The sequence below is a fragment of the Ornithodoros turicata genome, unplaced genomic scaffold (genome assembly GCF_037126465.1).
Source record: "Ornithodoros turicata isolate Travis unplaced genomic scaffold, ASM3712646v1 Chromosome23, whole genome shotgun sequence".
Taxonomy (NCBI): Eukaryota; Metazoa; Arthropoda; class Arachnida; order Ixodida; family Argasidae; genus Ornithodoros; species Ornithodoros turicata.
The window spans coordinates 1,285,300-1,309,517 of record NW_026999342.1 but is presented as its reverse complement, the minus strand read 5'-3'; the positions used below and the strand labels follow the sequence as shown (position 1 = coordinate 1,309,517).

Here is a 24,218-nt window from a genome sequence, read left to right as displayed (position 1 = left end):
GGTTGCCCGAAGCAGTGATTTCCCCAGAAATTCACTGCTGGGGGGTGCCGAGCTTTCAAGGGGGGGGGGTAAGCTTGGTGAAGGTTCCACTTAAGGAATTTTTCTTAGACACAGAAAGGATTGTGGCACAATGGTGACACCTCTGCGCAGCTTTCCAGATTTATTTGTACATGTCATTACGTTAGAACACAGTACATTAGAATACAGATTCATTATGAACGGCATTTCCACATTAAGATGCATAATCACACGACCGGCAAAGAAAAAAGACTAGCACCTTGTCTCACGAAGCTCAATGAATACCTAGCACACAGATTGGACAAATGCATGGTACGATCATCTGCATGACTGTGGTCCTACAGCCCAAGTTTGACAGTACAGGATGTAATTCGCTGCGCCGGACTCTCTACCAGAACGTGTTGGTGGCCGAGTCGGGTGGGGTCACCTGAGAAATTTCAGGGGGGGGGGGTGTTGCAAAAATGCCAGGGGGGGGTGTAGGGAAATTCCTGGCCCGAAGCACAAAGTGAAAGTCTGTGACTTGTCTGTCGCTGCTGTGCCACGTATTCGAAAGACCTAGATATGCCTAGTGTACGCTGTGGTGTCCAGAGATGCAAAAATTGTTCATCTTCGACGCCTGGCATTTTCTACCATAAGATTCCACAGGACAGTGCGCGAATACGAATGTGGTTCCAAGCACTTGGCTATTAGATACAGCAGTCCTGTCGTGTGTGCTGAGCTCATTTTGCTGCCGATGACTACGGAGATGCCGCAGCAGGCGTCCGAAGCAAACTGCAGTTCAGTCACCAGTTATTCTGGTTCACCGAGGTGACCAGCTCAACACAACTTCTAAGGTATGTACAGGTGTCACACGTGTATAAATTATATTATAACGATGACGTGTTAAATTGAACTTATATTATCCTACTTGTTCCTTACTGGACATTGTCAACATGAACACATTTCATTTTAGGGACATTCCACTGTTGAAGTGGCCCCAGACTGCTTCGTAGTATGTAGAGATCGCATCATTTGATAATGTTTTGAAAGTTTCTCTTCTGAAATAGTTTTCAAACTGTTTCAACATGACTGCAATGATTTCATAGACTTGTGCATAGAAGTCACTGCATCGGATAACACTGATGCTGCCGGCACATTGTCTACGTCGACGGACACCGTTTGTAAAGTACACAGTAAAAAAAAAACAATTATCTAGATCTGCACTGCAAGAATTGAGAACCAGAGATATTTTGTAATCATGAGCTTCCCTACTTTGCAGGAAACAACAACTGTACTCGAGCTCGGCCATGCATACTGCAGCACTATCTCTACGACCACTATGAAGTCTGCATGTAAGAAATGTATAGAGGATGAATGCTCAACATACTCTGCATTTCCTTCTTATTACTCTTTTTTGTGATCCAGGCACTGAAGTTATCATGACAAAAATAGCTGAAAGCAGGTATGTAAAAAATGACGATCCATATTGGCCAGGGGTGACAGCTTTCCTGGCTGTGGCTTTGTCCTCCCTTCTTGCTTCTACCAGCTACAGCTGTGTCATTGCTGAAGATGCAGAATAGGGGTGAGACTGTCCCCAGATGTTAATTTTTTTTCATTCCTCACATGTTGACACAAAGACACTCGAAAGGACATGACGTAGACCAGTGAATACATCTATCCCCACTCCACCGAATCTGCCAAGTCCACAGGTGGAACCACTAGATTTGTCACATGTTGCACATGACTTTGTGACATTTTTTGAGTCTTTGGACAGGTGCAGAACATTAGTATGACGTCAGCAGTGAAGAAACCGATGAGAACTACTAGCTTCTTTGTAGGGTACAGGAATACTTCCTGTTGAGGTATAGTCAATAATGGTGCCGTGATGTTACACGTAAGGTTTGTCTGTCCAGTGTGGCGACATGCTACACGTGCCGCAGGGTAGGACTGCGGATGATTTCAACCACCCGGGGTTATTTTGACGTGCGCCGGAAATCTCCGACACACGGTGCTGGAAGCAATGTTTACCTCCCCCACATTGCTGCCGTCCTCGGTCGGGATCGAACTCGCGAACTTGAGCTCAGCAAGCCAACACGTTACCGACTGAGCTACCTAGGAGGGCTTGAGGTATAGTTATGACTAAGGAAAACGAATTAATTTTCTAGAGATGCATCCTCTACACCTGAATGCCCAGTGAAACAGTGAAAGTTCATTGTCTTTGAAGCCCCACTACTGGAATTGTTCAAAGTGTGTCACAGCTACAGTGAGCCATGCAAGGCTACCACATCATATTGGTCATAACTTTGCAGAGTTTCCCTATTTCAGACACAACAGTCATTTCTCTTTATCGCTCTCCCGATCCTACCTTCGCAGAGATTAATGTAGTTCTACACGCGTTGCATGTGCACTGCTTTTTTTTACTCATGCTTTCCGTTTCTTGTTTTGTTGAATAAATATTCAATTGCAAGTTTGCGGCCATCATGCTGTCTACTGTGTTTGCCCCTCATCTGTATTGATGCGCTATACCGTCCTTGTCAACATCCCAAATCTTTTTGTTACGACAAATCATAACTTCAAAGAGTTTTCCTCTGCACCATGCCACGAGTGACAAGTGTCGGGTAGTCCTACTTTTGGACGGAAGCTACACGATATGATCCCTGTTGTCAGAGGGACGTTGACGTTCTTGTCAGTCACACTCATTAAAGACGGCGGCCAACAGTATTCATCCAAATGGGAAGAGGCGATTCTGCACTCTAAAGTTGGAAACGCCTACTGTGCCGCCTGAAAGAAAGAAAACACTTATTTTAGGCGTTCGTCCGTGGCCCTCAAGTCGAAAACGCGTAAAGTAACGCTTGCTAACAAGCACGCATATTTATCCGTTCTATCTACAAGTATGAAACGGCAAATGTGATTGCAGCCGTTGTAAGTGGCACATGTTTTAATGTGACGCTTACAGCGAGGCGCGTTCATAAGCGGCAAAAAGTGTGACGCATATTGTACTGCTTACCAGCGCCGACGCGGTCTTTCTTTTCGTGTTTTCTTGTTTTTCCCGCTCCCGCTCTCTCTCCACTCTCCGTGCAGTTCGCGTAGGTGCATTGAAAGGGGGGTGAGCTGTCGTGTTGCTGCGCCAGTCCTCCTCAGGTACCCGCGGACGCGGCTGTAGAGTATGTACCACTGCGCCCATACACCATGTTGCAAGCCCATTGGCCTAGACTGTGCGCGCGCTCCGATTGGTCGAGAACGTTTTGAAATCGCATTTTGTAGCGCGCATGTGCGTACAGCGTCTCGGCCGTTTCAGCATAGTTTCGAAATAGCATGGCCGACATGTCGTCTTCCTGTGTTCGGTGGTGTCAATCGACAGAACAGTTTGCAGAAATATGTTCGCGGGTTTATCAGTTCGTCCTTGTGAGTCTACGCATGTTGTGCTGTTTCTGGACACAACTGTTATCCCACGAACAATTTGTCAACTGCGGCACCGGAATGCTTCATTAGTTGGAGCGTGAAGAACAAGTTCGAGTGCCGTTGGACTTCGAGGACTGTCAGCAAAGACAGGATTACGTGCCACACAAGCGCTTTTCACTTCGCTATAATGGATGCACCGCAGGCAGCGAAAGAAGATGCTCATCATGAAATGGTACGCACTCATGAGACTGGTTCGGTATTAGGAGTTGAACGGTGTGTTCGTTTTGCTTCAAGTTCGAACTTAGTTACAGTGTCTCAGCAACGCAGTGGGCTTTGTACGCACAGTGCACCCATGTATCAGATCTTTGAAATAGTGCTTTGTATCAAATAAATCTTTATTTTACCCCAAAATCGCTTTAGTGATTTTTTGAATACCGAGTTATGGCGGCAGGCCTGAAATCCAGTAGAAGTCGATGGTAGCCAGGACCACCTGGACCTAAAGTTACCTGGACCTAGTACCTAGTGACCTGGACTTTACCTGGACCGACCGAAAAGCCAGCCAGACATGGAGGCTCCTGATTGGCCGACTGGTTGTGCATAGTATCCACCACGTCGCAATTTCATTGGTCGTGTGCCCAGTGTTGTGTGAATTATCTCAAACTATGGGCTCTATGGGGAGCTGTTGGAGCCTGGCTGCGCTGCCAAATATTGTTCGTAAGAGTATTATTCAAAGCTATGTTTCCTTTCTTCTTGCGTGTGATATTCGACCGTCGAACAGCTTTCACGATTGGGTTTTAGCGACTGCAGTATGACATTGTGAGTAGAGTGTGATGCAAAAGAATGCGAATGGCCACCACATCCGGCGTCTCAAATCCCCGGCACAACTATCGTCACAGCTTTCGCTTTTGAAATGCGGCAGGCTGTCGCCGGTTGATGGAAGCCAAGGCGTGTTCGTAGAAGGCAATATATTACATATTTTATTACTTCTGGAGTTAAGCTCATATTTAGTGGAGAACACTGACGCAAGTGGAACCTTCAGGCGGTGTCGTGCTGTCTTATACGCCTGTTTTTCGCTAGATGGGCGAGTCGGGTGCTGGTCGCCAAAGTCTTAAGGATAGTGGGAAGGTGTCAGATTTGTGTTTGAAAATCTTAATGATATCAGTGCTCTCAGCTGCGGCGTACAATCTCTGTCGTAGATGCAAAGCAACAAAGACAACGGGGGCATCATCGAGGGCACATGCAGCTCGTACGACTGCATGGAGTTTTACCAGAATGACAGTGGCGGTCCGCTGATACCAGGGTGATGCCTGCAATGCGGGCGCTCTCGAACAACCCACGCTGCACTAGGTAAGGAGATTGTAGGCCATTGATCGCACTTCAGTGTTTCTAATGCGGAACACATTTTGACCGTACGCAGGTCTACTCTTAGGATGGGATACTGTGCAGCCAGTGAGGTAATGTTTATATGAATCACCTGAAATTCGTAAGTTATTCTCAGTTGCGTGTAGAATGAAAACCGGCAGAGAACACGCGCTATACAGGGTGTCCCAGAAAACGTGTCATTGAATTTTAATAAAAGAACTGCGCCAAACAGAATCATGCGGTCAATGGCATTTGTTCTTTCTAGGTTTTTGCCACCTCCTGATGTGCATGTCATGTAATCTAAGTTGAATTATGTACATTTTTGCGAAGTGAACTCGGAAATTTGACAAGTAATGGTCACTTTTTTACCCCGCCAATGTGAAGAATTTAAGAATTTACTCAAATTAATCATAATTGACAGGAATATTGAGGAGCTATCGTATCGGAAAAAATAGCGGAAAGTCATGATCGATGAAGCTCGCAGAGGATAGCGTGCGACGAATTTTTCAGCGAAATCATTGTCAGTCCGACGAAAGGAGGTTGGAAACCCAGCCCACAGCGGCATGGTAGAAAGAGATAACACAGACACAGCTTATCGCGTCCGGCTTCGGCTGGGACCATACCTTCCCTCTCCCAACTTCAGGAACTGTCACTTTTTCTACTATCACTATGTGGACTGGGTTTCCAACCTCCTTTCGTCGGACTGACAGCGATTGCGCTCGAAAGGTCCTCGCGCGTTATACTAAAGTGCCCCTAGAGTCACTAAATAGGGGACAGAGTATCGCATTCCTTTTCCGAGCAGAAGCCGCCGTTCGCTGTCCGCTATTGGGCCGATCATGTCACGTGTTTTCTCCTTCCAAGAACGCGTTGTCATGTTGAGTCCCCTCCATTCAAAACCGGTTTCTTCGGTTGCGAGCGGGCTCGACTGCGCGCAGTTCTCCACTGGAGAACGGGGAGATTTGGCGTCCCATTGCTAGGCAACGCAGCCGCGCCGGACCCAAGATGGCGATCTCGCTCGCCGGCGTGGCTCACTGTCGCTACTCTGCTCCCTATTTAGTGACTCTAAGTGCCCCGAGAAGCATGATGTTCATCTATTTTCCCCTATAGGATAGATCCTGAATGTCACTGTCAATTATGATGAATATAAGTAAATTCGGCACGGTCTTCATATTGGTGGGGTAAAAAAGTGACATTTGCTTGGCAAATTTCCGAGTTCACTTCGCAAAAATTTACATAATTAAACTTAGGTTACATGACATGTACATGTACTGGGACACCCTGTATACAGGGTGTCCCAGGTGGCTCAGTTAAACCCCCGGGATAAATTATTCGCGAACGGGTGCATCAATCGAATAACTTTCTTTTTGCAAGTGTCTGTCCGATACCATCCACAGGCTGCGCACCGTGTGAATGTGTGGGAGGCGCTCATTATTTAAGTAAAAATTCAAATGAGTTTCGTGAAAAAACATAACTTCTAAAGCAGGGCGCCGTCGGCATTAAAATGGGTACTACCCCTTTTGGGACCTTAAGTGGACACCGTTTAGAGAAAATTCTGCCAGCGAAGCGGGTCATGTGTTAGAGTAATTAACTGATTTCGGTTTGCAAATTTTTGTCGCGGCTGGTAGCGGTGAAGCGCAAAACGACGCTCTTCCACTCCTTTATCTACCAATGAATTACGTGTTCTTTACGTGAGCTTACTTCGCAACGGGGAGTGATGAAGAAAAAGTAACAGCGTCAGACAGGCTACGCCAGTCCCCAACCGGCTTATCTGACTGATATGCTCCCTTTCTCTGTTATGATCGCACGGAGGAAACACAGTTAATCACATAGTGCCTTGATATCACATGCTTACAATTTTTTGGGTGCGTTCCGAAACAAACCCTCGAGTCGAGTAGGTCACATGACCGAGTTGTACCATGTGACCACAGCGTACGCGCACGGTCGAGTAGCTTTGGGAACGCATGGGGGACTCCGATGGAGGCTATCCTAAGATGGAGGCCGTTGTCGGCACCCATCTCATCTCGCGCGCGTCAGATTTATTTTAGAGAGACGACGATAACGGCGACTGGGACTGTATTGTGAGCTGTCTACAGGAGTCACCATGACCCGTCGGACATAGTTGAACTCAGACTTGTCGGCCCAGTGGGCATTTGGCTTTTTCAGCACTTTGTGTATGTAGTTACTTACTGTACAGTTACATTCAGATATTGCTTGTCCGGTAGTATTTCTGTCAAGACGCTGCAGAATTATTCTTAAGCCCCTCTATTGGAGAATGAAAGGGAAAAGCAGCTGACATTGTCGTCATTTATTGTTAATTTTTTGTGGGACGGAAGTTTTCACGTGCCATTAGCTACCCCCAATGCATGAAGTACGTACATCCCGTTGCATTTGGTAGTCAAAAGAAATAAAAACAGAAAAATGTTAATATCATGACGACAGAAGATGAAAAATACAAAAAGTGGAAGCTGCTGGTTGGAATCCTGGAACTGAGGTGTAGTGGTGCGGGCGTGGTTTGGCTCACGGAAATGTCCGCGGCGTCGGAGTCGAATGTGAGCTGAACGGCGGAAACAAAAAACGTAATCAGAGCGCCATGAAGCGGCTCTGATAGTACACGTATCGTAAAGCGCGCAAAAGCTCCCTGTTTCATTCATCCTGAAAGAAGTCTGAGCTTGGACGAAAAGACGGGAAATTCGTGACAGAGTTCTGTCGTGTTGTCCCTTCCTTCCACAGCTCAGAATTTATCCAAGTTCCACCAAAGCATTTATACACCAGCTAGCCTGCGCCTATGGTACATATTTTATCAGAAACCTTCACACGAACGTACCGACAAACCATCTTACAACTGTGAAGGTAAAGGAAGAAAAGTAATATTCCATTTAAAATCCCGTTTTCACAAAAGTAATAATAATGCTGGTCTGTAATAGCCCTTGCTCCTAATATAGTTTTGAACGTTTCACATAGAGCTGTGTCTTTAAGAGGACCACGTGGCTACAAGGCAGTGAAACAAATAAACATTGCAGGGCAGCTGTTAGTGAACATATGCTAAATAGATAATGGAAAAGCAACGTACATGAAGACAAAATAGAAAAGCGCGCCAGCGAGACTGTTCTGGCAAATGTATCCGGCTCACATGTCTTTAGGCGTTCGCCTGGTCCTCAAAAACCATGTCGCACAATCCGCATCGGAAGAGTGTTGCCATTTCGGTGTCCAGTTGTGTATTGATAACCCGTCGTGGAGGTCGAGGCTTTTCGACAACCACACGTTCAGCTGGTTTCGATACCGCGCTTTGGCGGAAAAGAGCAGACGACAAAAGCATGACGTCATTACTCGAACGCACCTTCCCTGACCGGCCTTCGCAGGACAGCTGAATCGAGTTAACTCTCTGGTTACTCCACCTTGTTTTGGAACGCGGGTAGTGACGCCATCGAGTTACTCGACCCGGTTTTGGAACGACGCTTCGGGTAGAGAGCTACTCCCGAGTTGACTCGAGTAGGTTTTGGAATGCACCCTTTATTCAGCACTTCCCATAGCGAGGTAAGTTCAAGAACACGCAATTCATTGGTGGATAAGGGAGTGGAAGAGCGTCCCTTTGCGCTTCACCGCGTCCAGCCGCTACAAAATGTGTAAGCCGAAACCAATTAGTTACTGGAACAAATGACCCGCTTCAGTGGCAGAGTTTTCTTTAAAGGTGTCCACCGAAGGACCAGAAGAGAGGTAGTACCCATTTTAACGCCGACGGAACCCTGCTTTAGAAGTCATGTTTTTCACAAAACTCATTTGAATTTCCGTGTAAATAATGAGCCCCTCGCACTCATTCACACGGTGCGCGGCTTGTAGGTGGTATCGGACAGATACTTGTAAAAAAGAAAGTTCTTCGATAGGTGCACCCGTTCGCAAATTATTTAGCCCGTGGTCTTAACTGAGACACCCGGTATATAAAGAAAACTTATTACATTAAACTCATGATATGTACAGTGTAAGGAGTGAAACCAGTTAATAACATAATAATTACTGTTACGTTAATAACATACAACATAACATTTTATCATTGTAGTGGCGCATTATGACCTACCATGTTGTTGCGCAAAAAAAAGACAGCAAACACAAACAAACATACATAAACATATCACACATACATAAAACATACATTAAAAGAAAAAGCTCACGTCGAACATGAATCAAAAACAACATTCAGAAGTAGAGCGGTGTACGATAGAAAACAACGCTTTGTGCCCATAGGTGGTAATTATGAATATCATGCCCAGTATATAATTACGTAGAATTGAGAATCATACAACGAGAAAAGTGACCTCACACTTGAAGCATACACTGGATGCGGAGAAAAGGTCACAAGACGAAGGAAGTGAGTTTAACAGAATTTGTCCACGAGTGATAGGACCAGATGGGCAAATTTTTTCACCGTAAAGTGATGGGGGATTCCGAAGTGCACCACGTGGAGGACAAACATTTAAATGACTTAAAAAATGAAGAATTCACCCGTGAATAGACATACTTGTGAAGGAACATGGTGTCTGCAACTTTGCGTCGTGTTTCGAGCGTGTGCAGGTGTAAATGTTTCAATACACTGTCATAATCATACGATTTAAAGCTAGGAAGTTTTCGTAGGAAACAGTAATGACGAATATGAAGGACTTTCTTTTTGACAGCCTCAAGACGCCTCCGATAAATATAGCACAAAGCGCACATTTTGCCTAAAATATTACAGGAGTACAAAGGGCCATAAAAAAAAAATTAGATTAAGACATCTGATGAAAGTGTGTGTCATTCTACCGAATAGCACGAAAGGTTTTGACGTGTGCAATTTTACTCCCAGAGAAAAAAAAAGAACTCACCTAAACATGGCCCGGCGCGTTCACCCTTAACTCGCGGTATAACGAGGAAGAGAAGTATGATGGTACGTCACTGATGACGTTACAGGGGCAACTCGTTCTGGTTCGCTGGTCAGTGGGGGTCAGCACCCTGTCCCTTTGCCACCGTAAACCAGCTTTGCCCGTTTATCCTGAGAACTGGCGATAGAAGGAGCGGCCGAATCGTGACCGAACCAGAAGTAATGCTTTTGCGGAACCCCGCACAGCCGAGCAGCAGCCGACAGCGTAGCGCCAGCGTGAGGTCCCAGGCAAATCACAGGCTGGTACTGCTCTCCACTGCCGTTGCGCACGGTCGCTTTTTGCGGCATACTTTAAATTCAATTTCTGCAATAGTTATGACTCTATGGGGTGAATTACTTCTTACGGTGCATTTTACTGCTTAGCGGTTTTATACAAAGAAAACAAGGCGCTAAAAATGAATTCTGTGCTACTTTAACTGTTCTCTGTCACATTTGTAACATGTTGCGATGGGTTTGCAAGCTGTTAACTACGCCGTTAACGTAGACTGCGTGTCTGCTGCTTTAGGGTACCTTTAGCAATTACCTCCTAAACGGTAAGCGGTCCACGACACGATCCGCCACTCGAGCTGCTCTACGAGACAACTTTTATGCTCCATCATAAAAAACAAAAAAAACTATATTTGGAGATTTTGACAATGTTATACGAGAGGGATGTTTTACGAACTCCACGATTTACCTCACTTCCTGGCCAATCTCAGGTATGGAAAAATGATTTTCTGAAACTGACATTCCTTAACTAGGGTCGACATTTTAAGTTTTTTTAGTTAAACAGTGGTTATCAATGAACTTGCTATTTTTATGGTATACCTATCTTTATGCAGTAGACTACCACTTTTTGAATTTTTCGGGCTCCTAAGAGGCTAGTCATAAACCTAGCATGAACCATGCTCCGTTCACTGCGACAGCAGGCTCGTTGTCGCAGACTTCACTCAGCTAGACCGATCCTTCCCGTCTAACACTACAGGGAACGAAAATGCAGAAATACCGTCCGTGTGTGTCGGAAGCGCTTAGTGATAAAAAAATAATAAAATAAAATCTTACAAAAATACATTTGTATTTCACATTCCCCAGAAAGGGCTTTTTTTTTTTGTCAGCAAAACCTAAGAGCATCAACGTACACTTCAGGCATACGCAATCCCCCTGTTCCTTTCGAGAAATTCCTGTTACAGCATATCGTACGATTTGTATTCCCCCTTTACTGAAACCACACCCTGTACAAAAACCAAACGCTACGCCGCTGTTAGCCATAACAGGAGTGTAGCTGGTAACGTAGTGGTAACGTAGCGCAACGTAGAGAGTAAAGACCTCGGTATCTGAGTCGTTCTACGGCGCACATCGAAGGAACCCCAGGTTGTCGAAATTATCTCATCCTGCCATGCAGCACGTGCAGCAGTTGCCACACAAATAGGCTGACACACCTTACGTGTAAATCTACTCCAATTACCTTATTACGTGAGGGATCTATTGCAGTAGACGCTCTAGCGCTACCCTACTGCGCTCTAGGTAACGATGCAAAATTGCAAAACTTATACGGTCGTGCTATATTGCAAGAACTGTGAAAGAAGTGTCTGTGTAATTATGCCGTATGTTCACTCACCCACTGAAGGCCGGAGTGTGTGGTCCGTTCCAACGCAGTCTCCACCAAAGAATAGCAGCCGCTGATGCACCAAGAATACAGACACGATGCATGGCCTCCTTCGAATGCTTCCAGGGCTTCAAAAATCCGCTCGCACTCCAAAAATGTTGCTGCAAGCGGGGAATGCGCCATGCAGTATTCGTAATGGCAGGGGGGCATTGCTCCGACCCTCCAAAAACTGCGGAACACAAGCTGTCATTGCGTAAAACTGAGAGGCACACTCTTAAAAATGAACTTCACCGCATAGCATGCTCCTAGCCAACCACCATCTCCAATGATATCGTCATCTTCCCTGATTTGTTGGAAACGGGGGGCGTACGCCTTTTTGGTGACAATTATGAACAGCACAAGTGTCACAAAAAAGGCGTACGCCTCCCGTTTTCAACAAATCGGGGAAGATAACAATATCATTCGAGATCGCCTGTGGCGATGAACGTCCCCACTCTTCAAAGCCAAAATAAAGTTGTTGTTGTAATTGAGACGAACCAACTTATTTCCTCAAAAACCGGCAGAAAGGGGCGAGAGGAAGGAACATTCATTATGCTGGCTATTCCCAACGACTCCCGAAACAATCTCCAGTGGCTTTGCGCTTCTCACCCATGCACTCGGGTGTCATCAAAAGTGGACACTCCTTCAGATGGCTGATGGGTTCAGAATATTCACACATCTTTTTAACGTTAGCCATGTGTTCCCCAATCGTTTCATTCACGGAGCGACCTGTCTGTCCGATGTACGAAAAGACGCACTGAAGTGGTATATAATTTCACACATTTTTGTTTGCAGAGCACCAAAGACTGTCTTGCTTGACACCACAGACGTCAAAGGAAAACGAAGGCAGACGGCTTATTCTAAAGGCATCCGAAAAAACAGTTTTGATGGCGTAACGCTTGGCAACCCCTCTCTCTAACACAAGCCATTACATCGAACTAAGGCGTTCACCGCAGGTACAGTACTCTGCGGTAAGACTCGCAATGAAATTACGAACTAACCATCTGCACGATGAGAAAGGCGCATGGAGTATACGATGTGGGAAGTGAAATTTAATTACTTGGAACCTAGCAGAGCCATAGTCATGCACTTTGCTTGAGGATGTGCAGGGGAACGTGAGGCACAATGAGGCGAAGAAGCTAGTCGATCGTTGTATTTTTATACAGGAAAGAGAGCTTTGGCATTTTTAGCTCAACTGGCTTGAACAAATCTTGTTTTATACTCGTCACGTAAAATAAACATTATTTTTCGAGAGATACTCCGACAAATTGTGAAAATATAGACAGCTAACTCTTGTAACCGAATTAATTGATGCAAAGTCAACTTCGAACGTATAGCAGGGCTCGAGGTGTCTGCTGGCGACAGCGCACCGTGGTGTAGGCAAGACGTCAACAATATCGCTGCCATTTAGCAGTGCCATGTCAGGAACGTCAGGATCGACAAACGTCTTTTCTTGCTCTGCCTCAGAAGACTAACTTCGTATTCCCCCGTGGCATTCTCTCCTGTCAACCTTCAGTGTGGTAGTCTGGTCGATGCTTTGGTTGCCGATCATCAGCTCAATGTGGGGCATCGCGCCGCGATAGCCAGGAGGAGGGATCAGGAGCACCGCACACTTTGGGATCTTCAAAGAGAGGTGGACTTCACGAGTCCACGCTAGTAGGCGATCAACATGTCCCTGGAGCTTAGTGTAGAGCGTGTGCAAGGAGTGTGCCGAGGCAAAAAAGGCGACACCATCGGCGTAGGTGATAGTCAAGATGCCCGGGTCTAGAGGGAGGGAGCTCATGAGGATGTTAAAGAGCAATGGGGACAGAACAGTCCCCTGAGGCATGCCCCTGTGCAGGGGCTGGGACAATGAGACAAGGTGCCGGTCTGAGCACTGAAATGACCCCCAAAGAGAAAGTTCCTGACCCATGAGAAGATATACATCGGGGTACCAACAGACGCCAACTTTTGCAGCAGTACACAATGCTCAACGCTGTCGTATGCCTGGGCTATGTCCAATGTTACAAGGGCTGAGAACTGACCCATCTCTTGGGCACGGCGAAGCTGGCTCTCAAGGTTGAGGTGGACCATACAGACGGAGCACCGCGACCGGAAACCTATTTGGCTGCAGTTGTAGACGCCTGCAGATTCCACAAAGTCGGATAGTCTACGATGTATGACCCGCTCTACAGTTTTGCACAGGACAGACGTCAGTGCTATAGGCCGTACGTTGTCGAGAGCCAAACCCTTCGAGGCCACCTTTTTAAGCAGAACAACTCTGGCCGCCTTCCATGCAGGAGGGATCCACGAGGACTATAACGAGGTATTAATAATGTCGAGCAGGGCACATGAGTTGGAAGACCACAAGGACTTAATCACGCCAGCTGATACACCGTCCGGACCAGGAGCCGTTGCGGGAAGTGCGCGCACTATGCAGTCCAACTCAGCCGATGTAACCGCGACGAAGTCAGAGTGCGACGACCCAGGTGAAGGCGGGGCAGGAGGGAGATGTACTGTGTTTTGAAATCGTGCGGCTAAACCTATGGCCACGTCTTCAAGCCGTTGAAGCGCATCCGCGTCGGACAAAACAGCAAGGTTGCTGGGAGAGTAGGAGCGTTGGCCGCGAATAAACGCGATATGGCGATGGAGGGCTTTTTGGTGCCTCGGGTGCGACAGAAAGGAGTTGTGACCGTTATGAAATGCTTGTTTTGCACCAGAAATCGTTTGTTTCAATGAGGCCTTAACGATCTGGTACTTCTTCCAGTTAGCGTAGCAGGTGTTGTATAGCAACTGCTTCCAAGCGGCTTTGCGCCGCCGATAATCCCTTGTGCAGGCGTCGTTCCACCATGGTGCGCAACTGGATGGCGACCGCTTCGTAATTTGAAAGGAGGACTGCTCGATCGCCTGGAATATTGCCGACACCGAAGCCACAGCGCGATCAACCGCACGGAGGCTGGTAGCTGCCTGCAGCAACGTAGCCATGCAGCTTCTTTTCACGGAGAACACGGTTGCTACGGGGCACAACCGAAAGGTGCGTGGTCATTGATGCCACTTCAAAATAAATGGAGAGGTGATCAGTAGACGTACCAGAAGTCACCGTCATCCACGATGACGGGCGTACCTGTGACGAACACAACGTGAGGTCGAGTACAGATCGGGTGGTTCCTCGTAACAACGTTGCCGAACCATCATTGGCTATGGACATGTTGTGGCTGCAAATCCAGCCCCAGAGTTCGCACCCATGGGAATCAGTTTTGTGACCCCACATGACGTGATGAGAATTGAGGTCGTCCGCCACTACATAGGAGCCAGATGATTTAGATACAATCATGTCAAAGGTTGAGGCTGGTTGAAAGCCAGTCGGGCAATAAACTTTTATGAAGCACAAGGGCCGGTTCCCTGGCATAGTAACTTGCACCATTAAGGCTTCACAAGCCGGTGACATGACCTGATAGATAATGCAGGATGAGTGCACTAGTCTGGAGGAAATGAGAGTCAGCAAGCCACCACCTTTACCAGCGGATCTATCCAGACGATATGCGTGAAAATTGGGAAAAGAGAAGGTTCGGTAAGACGCGAGCCATGTTTCTTGCAGCAAAATAATATCAGGGATCAAAGAGGAAACAAGGGTATGCATGTCGGGGAGAGCAGAGGGTATCGAGTAGCAATTCCACTGCAGGATTCGGAGGCTACCCATCACTAAGAATGGATTCCGCAACCGGTGCAGCGAGGACATCAGTGACAGTATCAGACTTGTTCATGTTCTTATTGTCCTTCCTGTTGCGTTTTCCACCAGGAATGCCGTGACCAGGTGATGACAGGGAGACCCCACGCTTGGGGATGGCAGAAACGGAGTCCATTTCAAGATCAGCAGACTCGGCGTCGTTGAGCTGAGGTTGGGGTTGGCTGGGTGCCGGGAGACGAGATGGAGGTGTGTGAGCGGGCAGATGCTCAATAGGTTCAGCCGAGGGAATGCTGGTACTATTAGAGGCATGAGGTGCCATGGTCTCTTGCAAAGGAGGGAAGAGGGACGCAAGCATTGTAATCATCGGACTTCCCTGAGCTTGGCTACAGCAGCTTCCACGGCAGCAGAGATCATCTTCTCCAGGTCGCCATCGACAGGCCTCTGGGCCTTTCGGGCAAAGCTGGAACCACGACCCCTTAGAGCAGCTAGAGCATCATAACGCGAGCAGTGCCGAGAGTCCATAATTTCCAAAAGTAATACCTCTTGGTCACGGGAGCTACAGGTGTCCCAGTCAGCATAGTGAGGGTCCCCACATAGGCAGCATTTCAGTTGAGCACCGTCAGGGCACGCTAGCTCTTCATGCTTGTCACCACAACGCCTACAGCATACATCCGATTTACAGTCTGTGGTCACATGCACGAAGCGGAAACAGTGTCTGCACTGTACGACCCTACGATGGAATGGATCAACACCGGATCAATGTCCTTTTTCTTCTTCTCTCCTTTGTCTTCCCCTTTTCTTTTCTTCTTTCCTTTTTCTTTTCTTTCCCTTTTCTCCTTTTTTCTCCTCGTTTTCTTTTCTTCTTTCCCTTCTTTTTTCTTAATAAACATATCCCCCCCCCTCTGCCTGCCCAGACAAGGTGGCATTCTTCACTCATTTGTGAAAGGGGAATTGGTTGTCATAATAATGAACATCATGATTGCGATTGATGATCGCGTCATCGAAGGAAACACACGGTAACGTGGCGCAAGATGAAACACGGGGCAATATGCGACATTTCTTGCTCGACGCCGCCTGTCCCAGAGACGCGTTGCACTATGCGCTTGAAACTTTATCCATACGTGGCTCTGCATGTCCACTTTATTGCACGTGAGAATTGTCGGGATTGGTTGCGTGGAACACGGTGTTACGCCCCTGGCTGTACGAACACGTGCGACTCGAACCAGAAACAACATTCCACAGGCCGATCATCGACTCTCCGAGAGCAGCAGACGCCATCCCTTGAGCCTGCCGATCGAGCGCAAAGCGCGACGCCAAGAACCCTCCAACCGCTCTCTGACTGGACTTGTCCTCGCCAAAGGGCGCTCACTGATTGGCCTTGTCCAAGTGACATTTCCGGAGAGGGAACTCCGGAATACCCTAAATGTCCGTCGACTGCTCTTGCGATGCGTTACATGAAGCAGCACAGGGACAACTCCACAAATTCGCGTAGGATTTTCCGCGTTAATATCAGTGATGAACGCGGAGTAAAACGGCACTATAGTTGCGGAATGGACCACGACGGATGCGACAGGCCTTTAATGAAACGATAAACTCATATTTCAGTTTGTGCTGTTCAAACGCCACTTTCGCTTTCGCATCAAAGTACTAATCAAGAATGCGAGGTGACCTCGCCATATGCGTTACGCCCTCCGCAGTCATCGCACCGGACGAGTCGTTTCTAATATGCACATCAATGTCTCCTGTAGTTAATGTCTCCTTAAATTAGGACGCCCCTCCCCCACTGCCGTGAGGGACTTCCGATGCCACTGTTAATGTGTCCGAACATGCAGTATCGTTCGTGTAGGTACTATGACTTTTCGGGCTCGCATTTATTATTGCTGTGTGTGGCGGTAGATACTGGGCACTTGGGTACTAATCGCCAAGGCGGTTTGGAATCGAATTTGAACATATGTACTACTTCGCCCTTCGTGCCTGTTTTGTATCTCTATGGCTATAATATATGCGTGTTGCAGGTCATTCGTTCTTCTGTGGTGCAAAACTTACGTGTTGCATTTATTTCGTTTGGTAGTTCGCGTTTCACTCCTCATTTGGTATGTGATGAGTGCTACAGAACACAATGGAAGGAATATATTAATTACAGCCCATACGTTTACTCCTTCTAGAAGTGGTAAAAAATTCATCTAAAGGGGTTCGCCAAGTGACACGCCGTTTACTCCTCTTCTGGAATTAAGAGGGGTTAACAGTGAGTACAGCCAAGATAATAGTTTTGAGCCGTCCGTTTGCTACGGAGTCAAATCCTCCGCTCGTGACGTTGTTTCTTCGCATGCAACGATACTCTCCTTTCACATAGGACACCGAGGACAATACCCCCGCACAAACGTTAGTTCGGCTGGACAAGACGTCTTCGAACCCGCAATACATTGCTTCCCGTTGTTTGCTACAGATGGATGGGAACCCAATCTCCCGTGCTTTTGCTGCCCTTCCAGACCTCTGGCATGAGAGGGACGACGGTGAAATCTTCAAAGTGGCTACCAATGTTCTGTGAAGGCAGGAGAACCAATTGGAAGTAAGCATAAAAAGAAACGAGCCGTGCGTCGCACATCGACTCCCAGCTGTACAGGCGTGTCACATGTATTCTCGTGTGGATGTCCCTCATGAGCTTGTACCATATGCGCGATGATACGCGCGGTGGCTCTGCCGGAGTGGTGTACGTCACAAACTACTGTAATAATTTCCAATGTTATACAGAGGGAGTATTATTGGAATAGTGGAATTTATAGAATAGTGGAATTTTAGGGGAGAAAAGCAAACACAGGCACCTGGTGATGATAATGTGATCAAGAAAACATTGAGATGTGTGCCGCGAGAAAATCGGACTCGCTACCCCAGGACGCCTACACACGCTAAATACAAACAGATGAACGATTTAAATGAGTTAAGAACTCCTATCTGCCGGTATTTAGTTACGGGTGTAATAGGTGGAATATTGTTCTTCTACGCTTCGTAATTTTACTTACAATTTATTGTTCAATACTTCTCCTTCGTAACGTATGCAACGTTAGTAGAAAAACGCACCTTTTTTTCGGATACGGAGTAGTAGACATACCGCCATCGAGATACCTCTGTCCATTGTTACGCCATTTGAATAATTGTAGCACCCAAACAGACGCCAACCCGGAGGTACACATAACGTTTTGCTCTACGCCCTTAAAATGAGGGGGGGGGGGGGATAATGGCAGGATCGGTTCGCCGTTGTTGGCCAATGCCCTCGTAAATATGAACTGCACCACATAGCACGCTGCTAGCCAACCATCATTCCGAATGGCAATGTTCTCGTCCCTGATTTGTTGAAAACAGGAAGCGGAGCTTATTTTGTAGCCATTATACCGTTATCAACAAATCATGAGCGAGAACGTTGTCATTGGGGATGATGGTTGGCTAGCAGCGTGCTATATGTGGTGAAGATACCGACCTATCAGATCCATCTATACAAAAGCTGTCACAGCCAACAAGTTAACATCACCGTTTCGAGCCGACAGAGTCGGCGGGTTAGCTTGGTAGAATTCATAGCAACTTTAAAATGATGGAGTGTAACACGTAGTTCAAAACTTTCAAAGAGTGAGTGTACAGGCAGACGTGCAGTGTTCACGCAGTACTGATAATGCAAAGTTCTCTCCAGGAATAACTGGACAGGATGTTAAAAGGAAAACCAGTTTACCTTTCGATGAACAAGTTCGAAGACGCAGCAAACTGCTACTACTGTAAGACCTTGCTCCTTGCACAACATGGCAGCAACGGCAAGAAGAACTGTCACCAGGCACTGTCCCACTGTAAACATTCCTGAGCCATGAATGTGACAGTATGTCAAGTATATTAAATATGTTTTGATCAGAACTTGATAACCAATTAATCCTAAGAGCGTAAGAAGATCAGTCTTTTCAGCCTTCAATATCACACAGCCATGTAGCTCTACTGATTTCTGTGGCGTACTTTCTTTTAAGGAGCAAAAATAATGTACAAGTACAAGAAAATGTTGAGCTTACCACAACTACTAGAAACAACTTGTGCGCTGTAAATGTAGAAATATAAGGCACCCAAGTAGAAAAGTGCCGACAGGAGTTCGGCCCGACCTACGATACTTGTCACCTGTAACAACCCATTTCGTGAAACACAATATGGTGATACAGTATATCATTTTCAGTGCATGAATAGAACATCCTCTAAAGTATCATTGGCGTGTTATACCAGGAGCTAGCGGCTGTAACAGAAAGAGCGTACTTTCTCAGTTGTATCAGTTCTGGAGATTTCGGCATGTTTATATAATATATATATATATTTGAATGTGCTGTGTGCGCGTATAGACGCATCGCTATGTCCGCATCAGAATTTCGACAATTCGTACACTAAAACTTGCAACAAAACGCACGTGGGCAGCGTATTATTAGCAAATAATTGTGACTTTTTGTAATATTTACTCTACCTTAGTACCACGTAACCGAAATTTGCAATAATATGCTCGAAGAGCGTTTTTTAAGGCAGCGTTTGTTATGTAACCTGGTGTACAAAAGTGCAGCACTTCAATGCTTGCACCACTTCGGGAGGTCTATTCTTGCCGAACTTGATAGGTATGGTTAGCACTTTCCACTGAAACTATGTGAAGACAGCCCATAAAGATGGCAGGACGAATGCGTTCCACAGTCGGCCCTTGTCGGGCAAACATGCATCGTACACCCCAGCTCAACGTTCTTCAATAGCAGGCGCTGCAGGTGCTTTTCAATACGCCGTGAAATACGCCAAAAAGAAAGACGACGTCAAGTTCAGGAAGGAATACCCACGAAAAATAAATGGAACCGTTAGATTTATTTTTCGTTAAACGTAGACAGGCAGGGGACCGACCGTCTCGCCAAACAATAACGAAGGTTTATTGTATGACCAATGTCTCGGAGAGAACAGACAGGAAGCTGCTAGAGCCAAGGTCCTTTAAACGAACAGAACAGAAGCTGATGTCATTTTTATATTCATCATCTCAAATTAAAGTTGCTGTTGTTTACATAATGACTATATTGTCCTTGCTTCAGGGAGGATCCACTAGCCCCTTAGAAGTGGGCTCTCTTGTTTGCTGTCCCTTATTTTTCGGACTTTCCATAGTTCGGCCTTCCGATTGTTCGGTGTTTTGATTTTTCGGCCTTTTGAGTTTCAGTCTTGTGACAGTTGAGTCTTCTGATTCCCACCCCATTTGCAGAGACAGCCCCGTCGTCGCACGGGCGTCAGTCGGATTTAGATTTTCTTGGGGGCTTGCTACGTTGCTACCATGGGCGGATGGAGGGCTGCCCTCTCTACTCGAGACACATGGGCACCCCCTCCCCCTTTTCAGGCGCACATTTACCCCAACAAATCCACGATCTCCTCTTCGCGCAACGGCGAAACAATGGCAAAGTGTTGGCAGACACTGTTCCTTATTATTTCTCTGTCCGGCGCATGCTTCATCGCCTTTTTGGTTGCGGTCGCTTATTGGACTCGAGCAACTCGGGAGTCGACTCTTTATGGGCAAAAATGCCGCTGCGCGACTCTCGTGACGTCACCCCTGTACCAGTGACTCCCGTCCTAAAATTCCAGAATTTAGTACTATAGTCAAGTGACAACTTAAGTCCCACAATTGGGACCTCCCGCTCATCGGTGGAAGGCTCCTGCAATTGGCTACCAGCCTTTGCACGACTCTCCCGCTTCGCGATGTAGTACCTCCCCCCAGTCCGCACTTGCGCGCGGAGCGATTCTTGTGTGGGGGTGGTGTCAAGTGTATGACTTATGTTGTCACTGACTATAGAAGTGCTCCAGAGTCAACTTGCAGCTACGCTCCTCTCGTTGCTGGTCGCTCCAGTCGATGACGTACGATGACTCTTATACGTCAATAAACGAACATAGCGAGAGGAACGATAACTAGGGTGCTGCAAGGAGGAATCACGATCGCTTTTTGTCAGCGCGCGACAACCTGTTCCAAGCCGGCAAAGCGATTCTCCGGGTCCTTCTCCAATAAGACCCCTTCCCAGTCGTGCAATTCACTCACAAATGTTGTTTGCCTCCCCTTCGATCTCCACGAGTTTCGGTGATTCTCCGTCATATTCACGCTGGCGTTAGAGGCAAACAGTCGAGTCACGTGTGAAATGAAATTGCAGTAAATTGGCGTGTTACCCGTATGGCCTCGACCCCAACTGTCTCTACTTTTAAGTGCCTCCCCCCCCCCCCCGAAAAGCTCCCCGATCCTCTCCTGGCTACCACATTTGTTTTTTCTACACATCAGTGGAAAGGTCACCTCAAGCCCCCCCCCCCCCCCACAAAAAAAGAGAGTGTAGAGCACGATGCCAGTCACCCTATCTGTTCGCCGCTCCAGCTGGCTGCTCGCCACCTAGCGGACACCTGTAGAAGCACTCAACGAATGATAGTAACAGCACCAAGCCGACCTATCAGACTATCTATTCATCAGGTACTATCTACAAATACTACCTACTCAGACTGTCTATTCATCAGGACCTGTCAGATTCATGTGTGCACAACGTGTCACAACCAACAAGTTAAAATCACCGTTTGTAGCTGACACAGTCGGCTGGCTAGCTTGGTAGAATTCACATATAGCCCCTTTTTTTTTTTTGATTTTTTTTTGATTGCGTGTTAGCGCCGCGAAGCAACTGTGGCTATGAGCGGCGTACAGATGTGGACAGACGGAGAGAGGACAGCAGGAAGGAGTGGGGGACAGGGGGATTAGTATGCGTCCTGGGCCGACTTCAGGGGGAACTGTGCCGACATTCGTCTGGAAAGTCTTCGGAAAACCCAGGGAAAACCTCAGACAGCACAGCCGGTGGTAGGATTCGAACCCACCACCTCCCAGTCTTCAGCACGACCTTGGTTACCACCAACGAGCGGACGCCTTAGCCCACTCGGCCATGCCGCTGGTATATAGCCCCTTTAAACGGAATATCATTAACTTCACCTCCTAACCAACCATCATATCGAATGACATCTTCTCCCCTAGTTTGGTGAAAGCTGGAGGCGTACGCCTTTTTTTGTAGTTATGCAGGACATAAGTGTAACAGAAAAGGCGTACGCCTCCTGTTTTCAACAGACTAGGGGGAGAGAATGATGTCGTTCGAGATATATAGTAGTCCTCAATAGGTAGTTGGAGAGACTCAATTCATTGAGACATTAGAGCAATGGAGTCCGCACCTTGGGGTGTCATTCATCCAAAGAGAAATAAATTTTCAAAAGTCCAGTCTGAGACTCACCGCTTCCGTATGTATGGGATGGACGGAGAAAAGGAGTGCTGCCAGGAGGCTCGTAAAGCTAGGAACAAGGCTCAGGCACATCCTGGAACGGAAGAACAGACACAAAATACGCTCTCGAACTGCTGTTTTTCGTAAGTCAGACATTCACGTAAAGCTACGGCAGCATTACGTCATCTTAATTTATCGATTTCACGAAATTTACTTGTCGCGACTTTGCATCTCCAATACTCGTTAGGTTTTGGCATGCACCGAAGACTCGCATAACCATTGACAGGGAGCTGACCTGGTCCAAGCACGTCAAGGCCCTGTCTACCGCGGTGACTACCATCGTGAACGTCCTCCGCCGGATCTCTGGTTCGTCCTGGGGCCCATCATACCCTGACCTTCGCCAGGTGCATACCTCACTCGTCCTAGGGCTCCTGCGTTACAGCTTACCGGTATTGCACGGTCTAAGACAGAGCGCGAACTTTTGAACATCCAGGCGCGAAGCCTTCGAGTGTGCCTTGGTGTCCCCAAAACGACCGACACCTTCCTGGTCTTGGCTGAGGCGAAGGAGACGCCAGCCCACGTCCTACGCGACATGGAGACCCTGCGCGCATATGCGCGGTACCGCACACGACATGCTGCCCACTACCTACGGGACATTCACCTACTGTATGAAAGCTCAGGTTTCGGGGCTGCTGTTTGCAGGCTGGCACAGTCTCTTCCGCCCCCTCCGTCGCGCCTGATACACGCTCCACCTTTGTGGACCCTCGAGCTGCCTCCGACGGACCTGCATATTCCCGACATGTCCCGCAAAAACGACACTCCTGTCCTCGCTGCGCGCCAGTTTGCTCTTGACCATTTGAACTCTGTCCACGGTCAGCGTAAAGGAATTTTCACAGATGGCTCGGTTGTGTACGGCGCGTCGTCTGCAGCTTTCTACATACCTCACAGCGATACTACGCAGACTTTCAAGCTGCCGCATGAAACTTCATCCACCGAAGCGGAACTGACAGCCATCTATGAAGCGCTCAACGCCATATCCGGTTCACAGGCCGACTCGTGGTCCATCTTCACGGACAGCAAGTCAGCATTGCAGACCTTGGCGTCGTACCGGTGCAGTGCTATTTGCGATCTCCGCACGCTTGTAATCGCCAGATACAACGAGCTCTTGGCTTCCGGCCACAGTGTACGGCTCCAGTGGGTACCCAGTCACGTCGGGTTGCCCGGAAATACCCGTGCCGACATTGCTGCGAAACGTGCCCATACCACGGCTGCCTTGAGTCTCAGCATCCCGCTTTCAATGTCTGCCTGCCTGCTCCAAATACGTCGCTTGCGCTCTCGCTGTGTCCAAGATTTCACAGAACGTGCTATCTCGCCCAATACATTTCTGCACTCCATCGACCCAAAAATGCAATACGTCCCTCCCCCAAACATCACGAGGAGGGAGGCGTCCGTTATCCACCGTCTTCGGTTAAGCGTGGCTCGAACGCTAACACGGCTTTTCCAACTCAACACGCTTGACACCCCTACATGTGCAGCCTGCTCTACCGAGGGCAACACTTCCCACTTACTCCTCCACTGTCGCCTGTTTGCCGCTCCCCGTGCCACTCTGATGGAGCGGCTAGCTGCCCTAGGGCTCAGGGAGGTCACGCTGGCAACGCTACTGGGCCCTCTGCAACGCCCCATTCAGTGGCGCGTCGGAAGGGAACTCGTACGCTTCCTTACCGACACAGGGCTCGCGCTGAGCCTGTGACTGCGCCTCTTCTTTCGCTCTTTCCGATTTGTCTTTCTTTTCTCTTCTTTCTCTTTATTTTTCCTTTTCTCCCTTTTCCTTTTTGTAAGCGGGAATAGCAAGTCGGCTGCTGGAGCCAGGCTAACCTTTCCCCTCTTTCGTGTTTTTTGTTTTGTTTTGCAATAAACCTATATCCCCCCCCCCCGAAGACTCGTATAGACTCGTCACAATATATTTTGCCTATATATCCCAATGTGATA

General features: G+C 47.6%; 1 protein-coding gene across 1 annotated transcript in view; it reads right to left on the bottom strand.

Moving 5' to 3' along the window:
• LOC135373276 (protein O-mannosyl-transferase Tmtc3-like) overlaps positions 1 to 24,218 on the bottom strand; it is a 479,430-nt gene that overhangs the window by 106,060 nt on the left and 349,152 nt on the right. Inside the window, exons 4-7 of the mRNA XM_064606504.1 lie at positions 22,242 to 22,323; positions 19,008 to 19,110; positions 18,683 to 18,792; positions 11,268 to 11,416 (exon numbers count right to left, since the gene is read on the bottom strand). Of these exons, the coding sequence (XP_064462574.1) occupies positions 11,268 to 11,416; positions 18,683 to 18,792; positions 19,008 to 19,110; positions 22,242 to 22,323 (444 nt within the window). The remainder of the gene's footprint in view (positions 1 to 11,267; positions 11,417 to 18,682; positions 18,793 to 19,007; positions 19,111 to 22,241; positions 22,324 to 24,218) is intronic.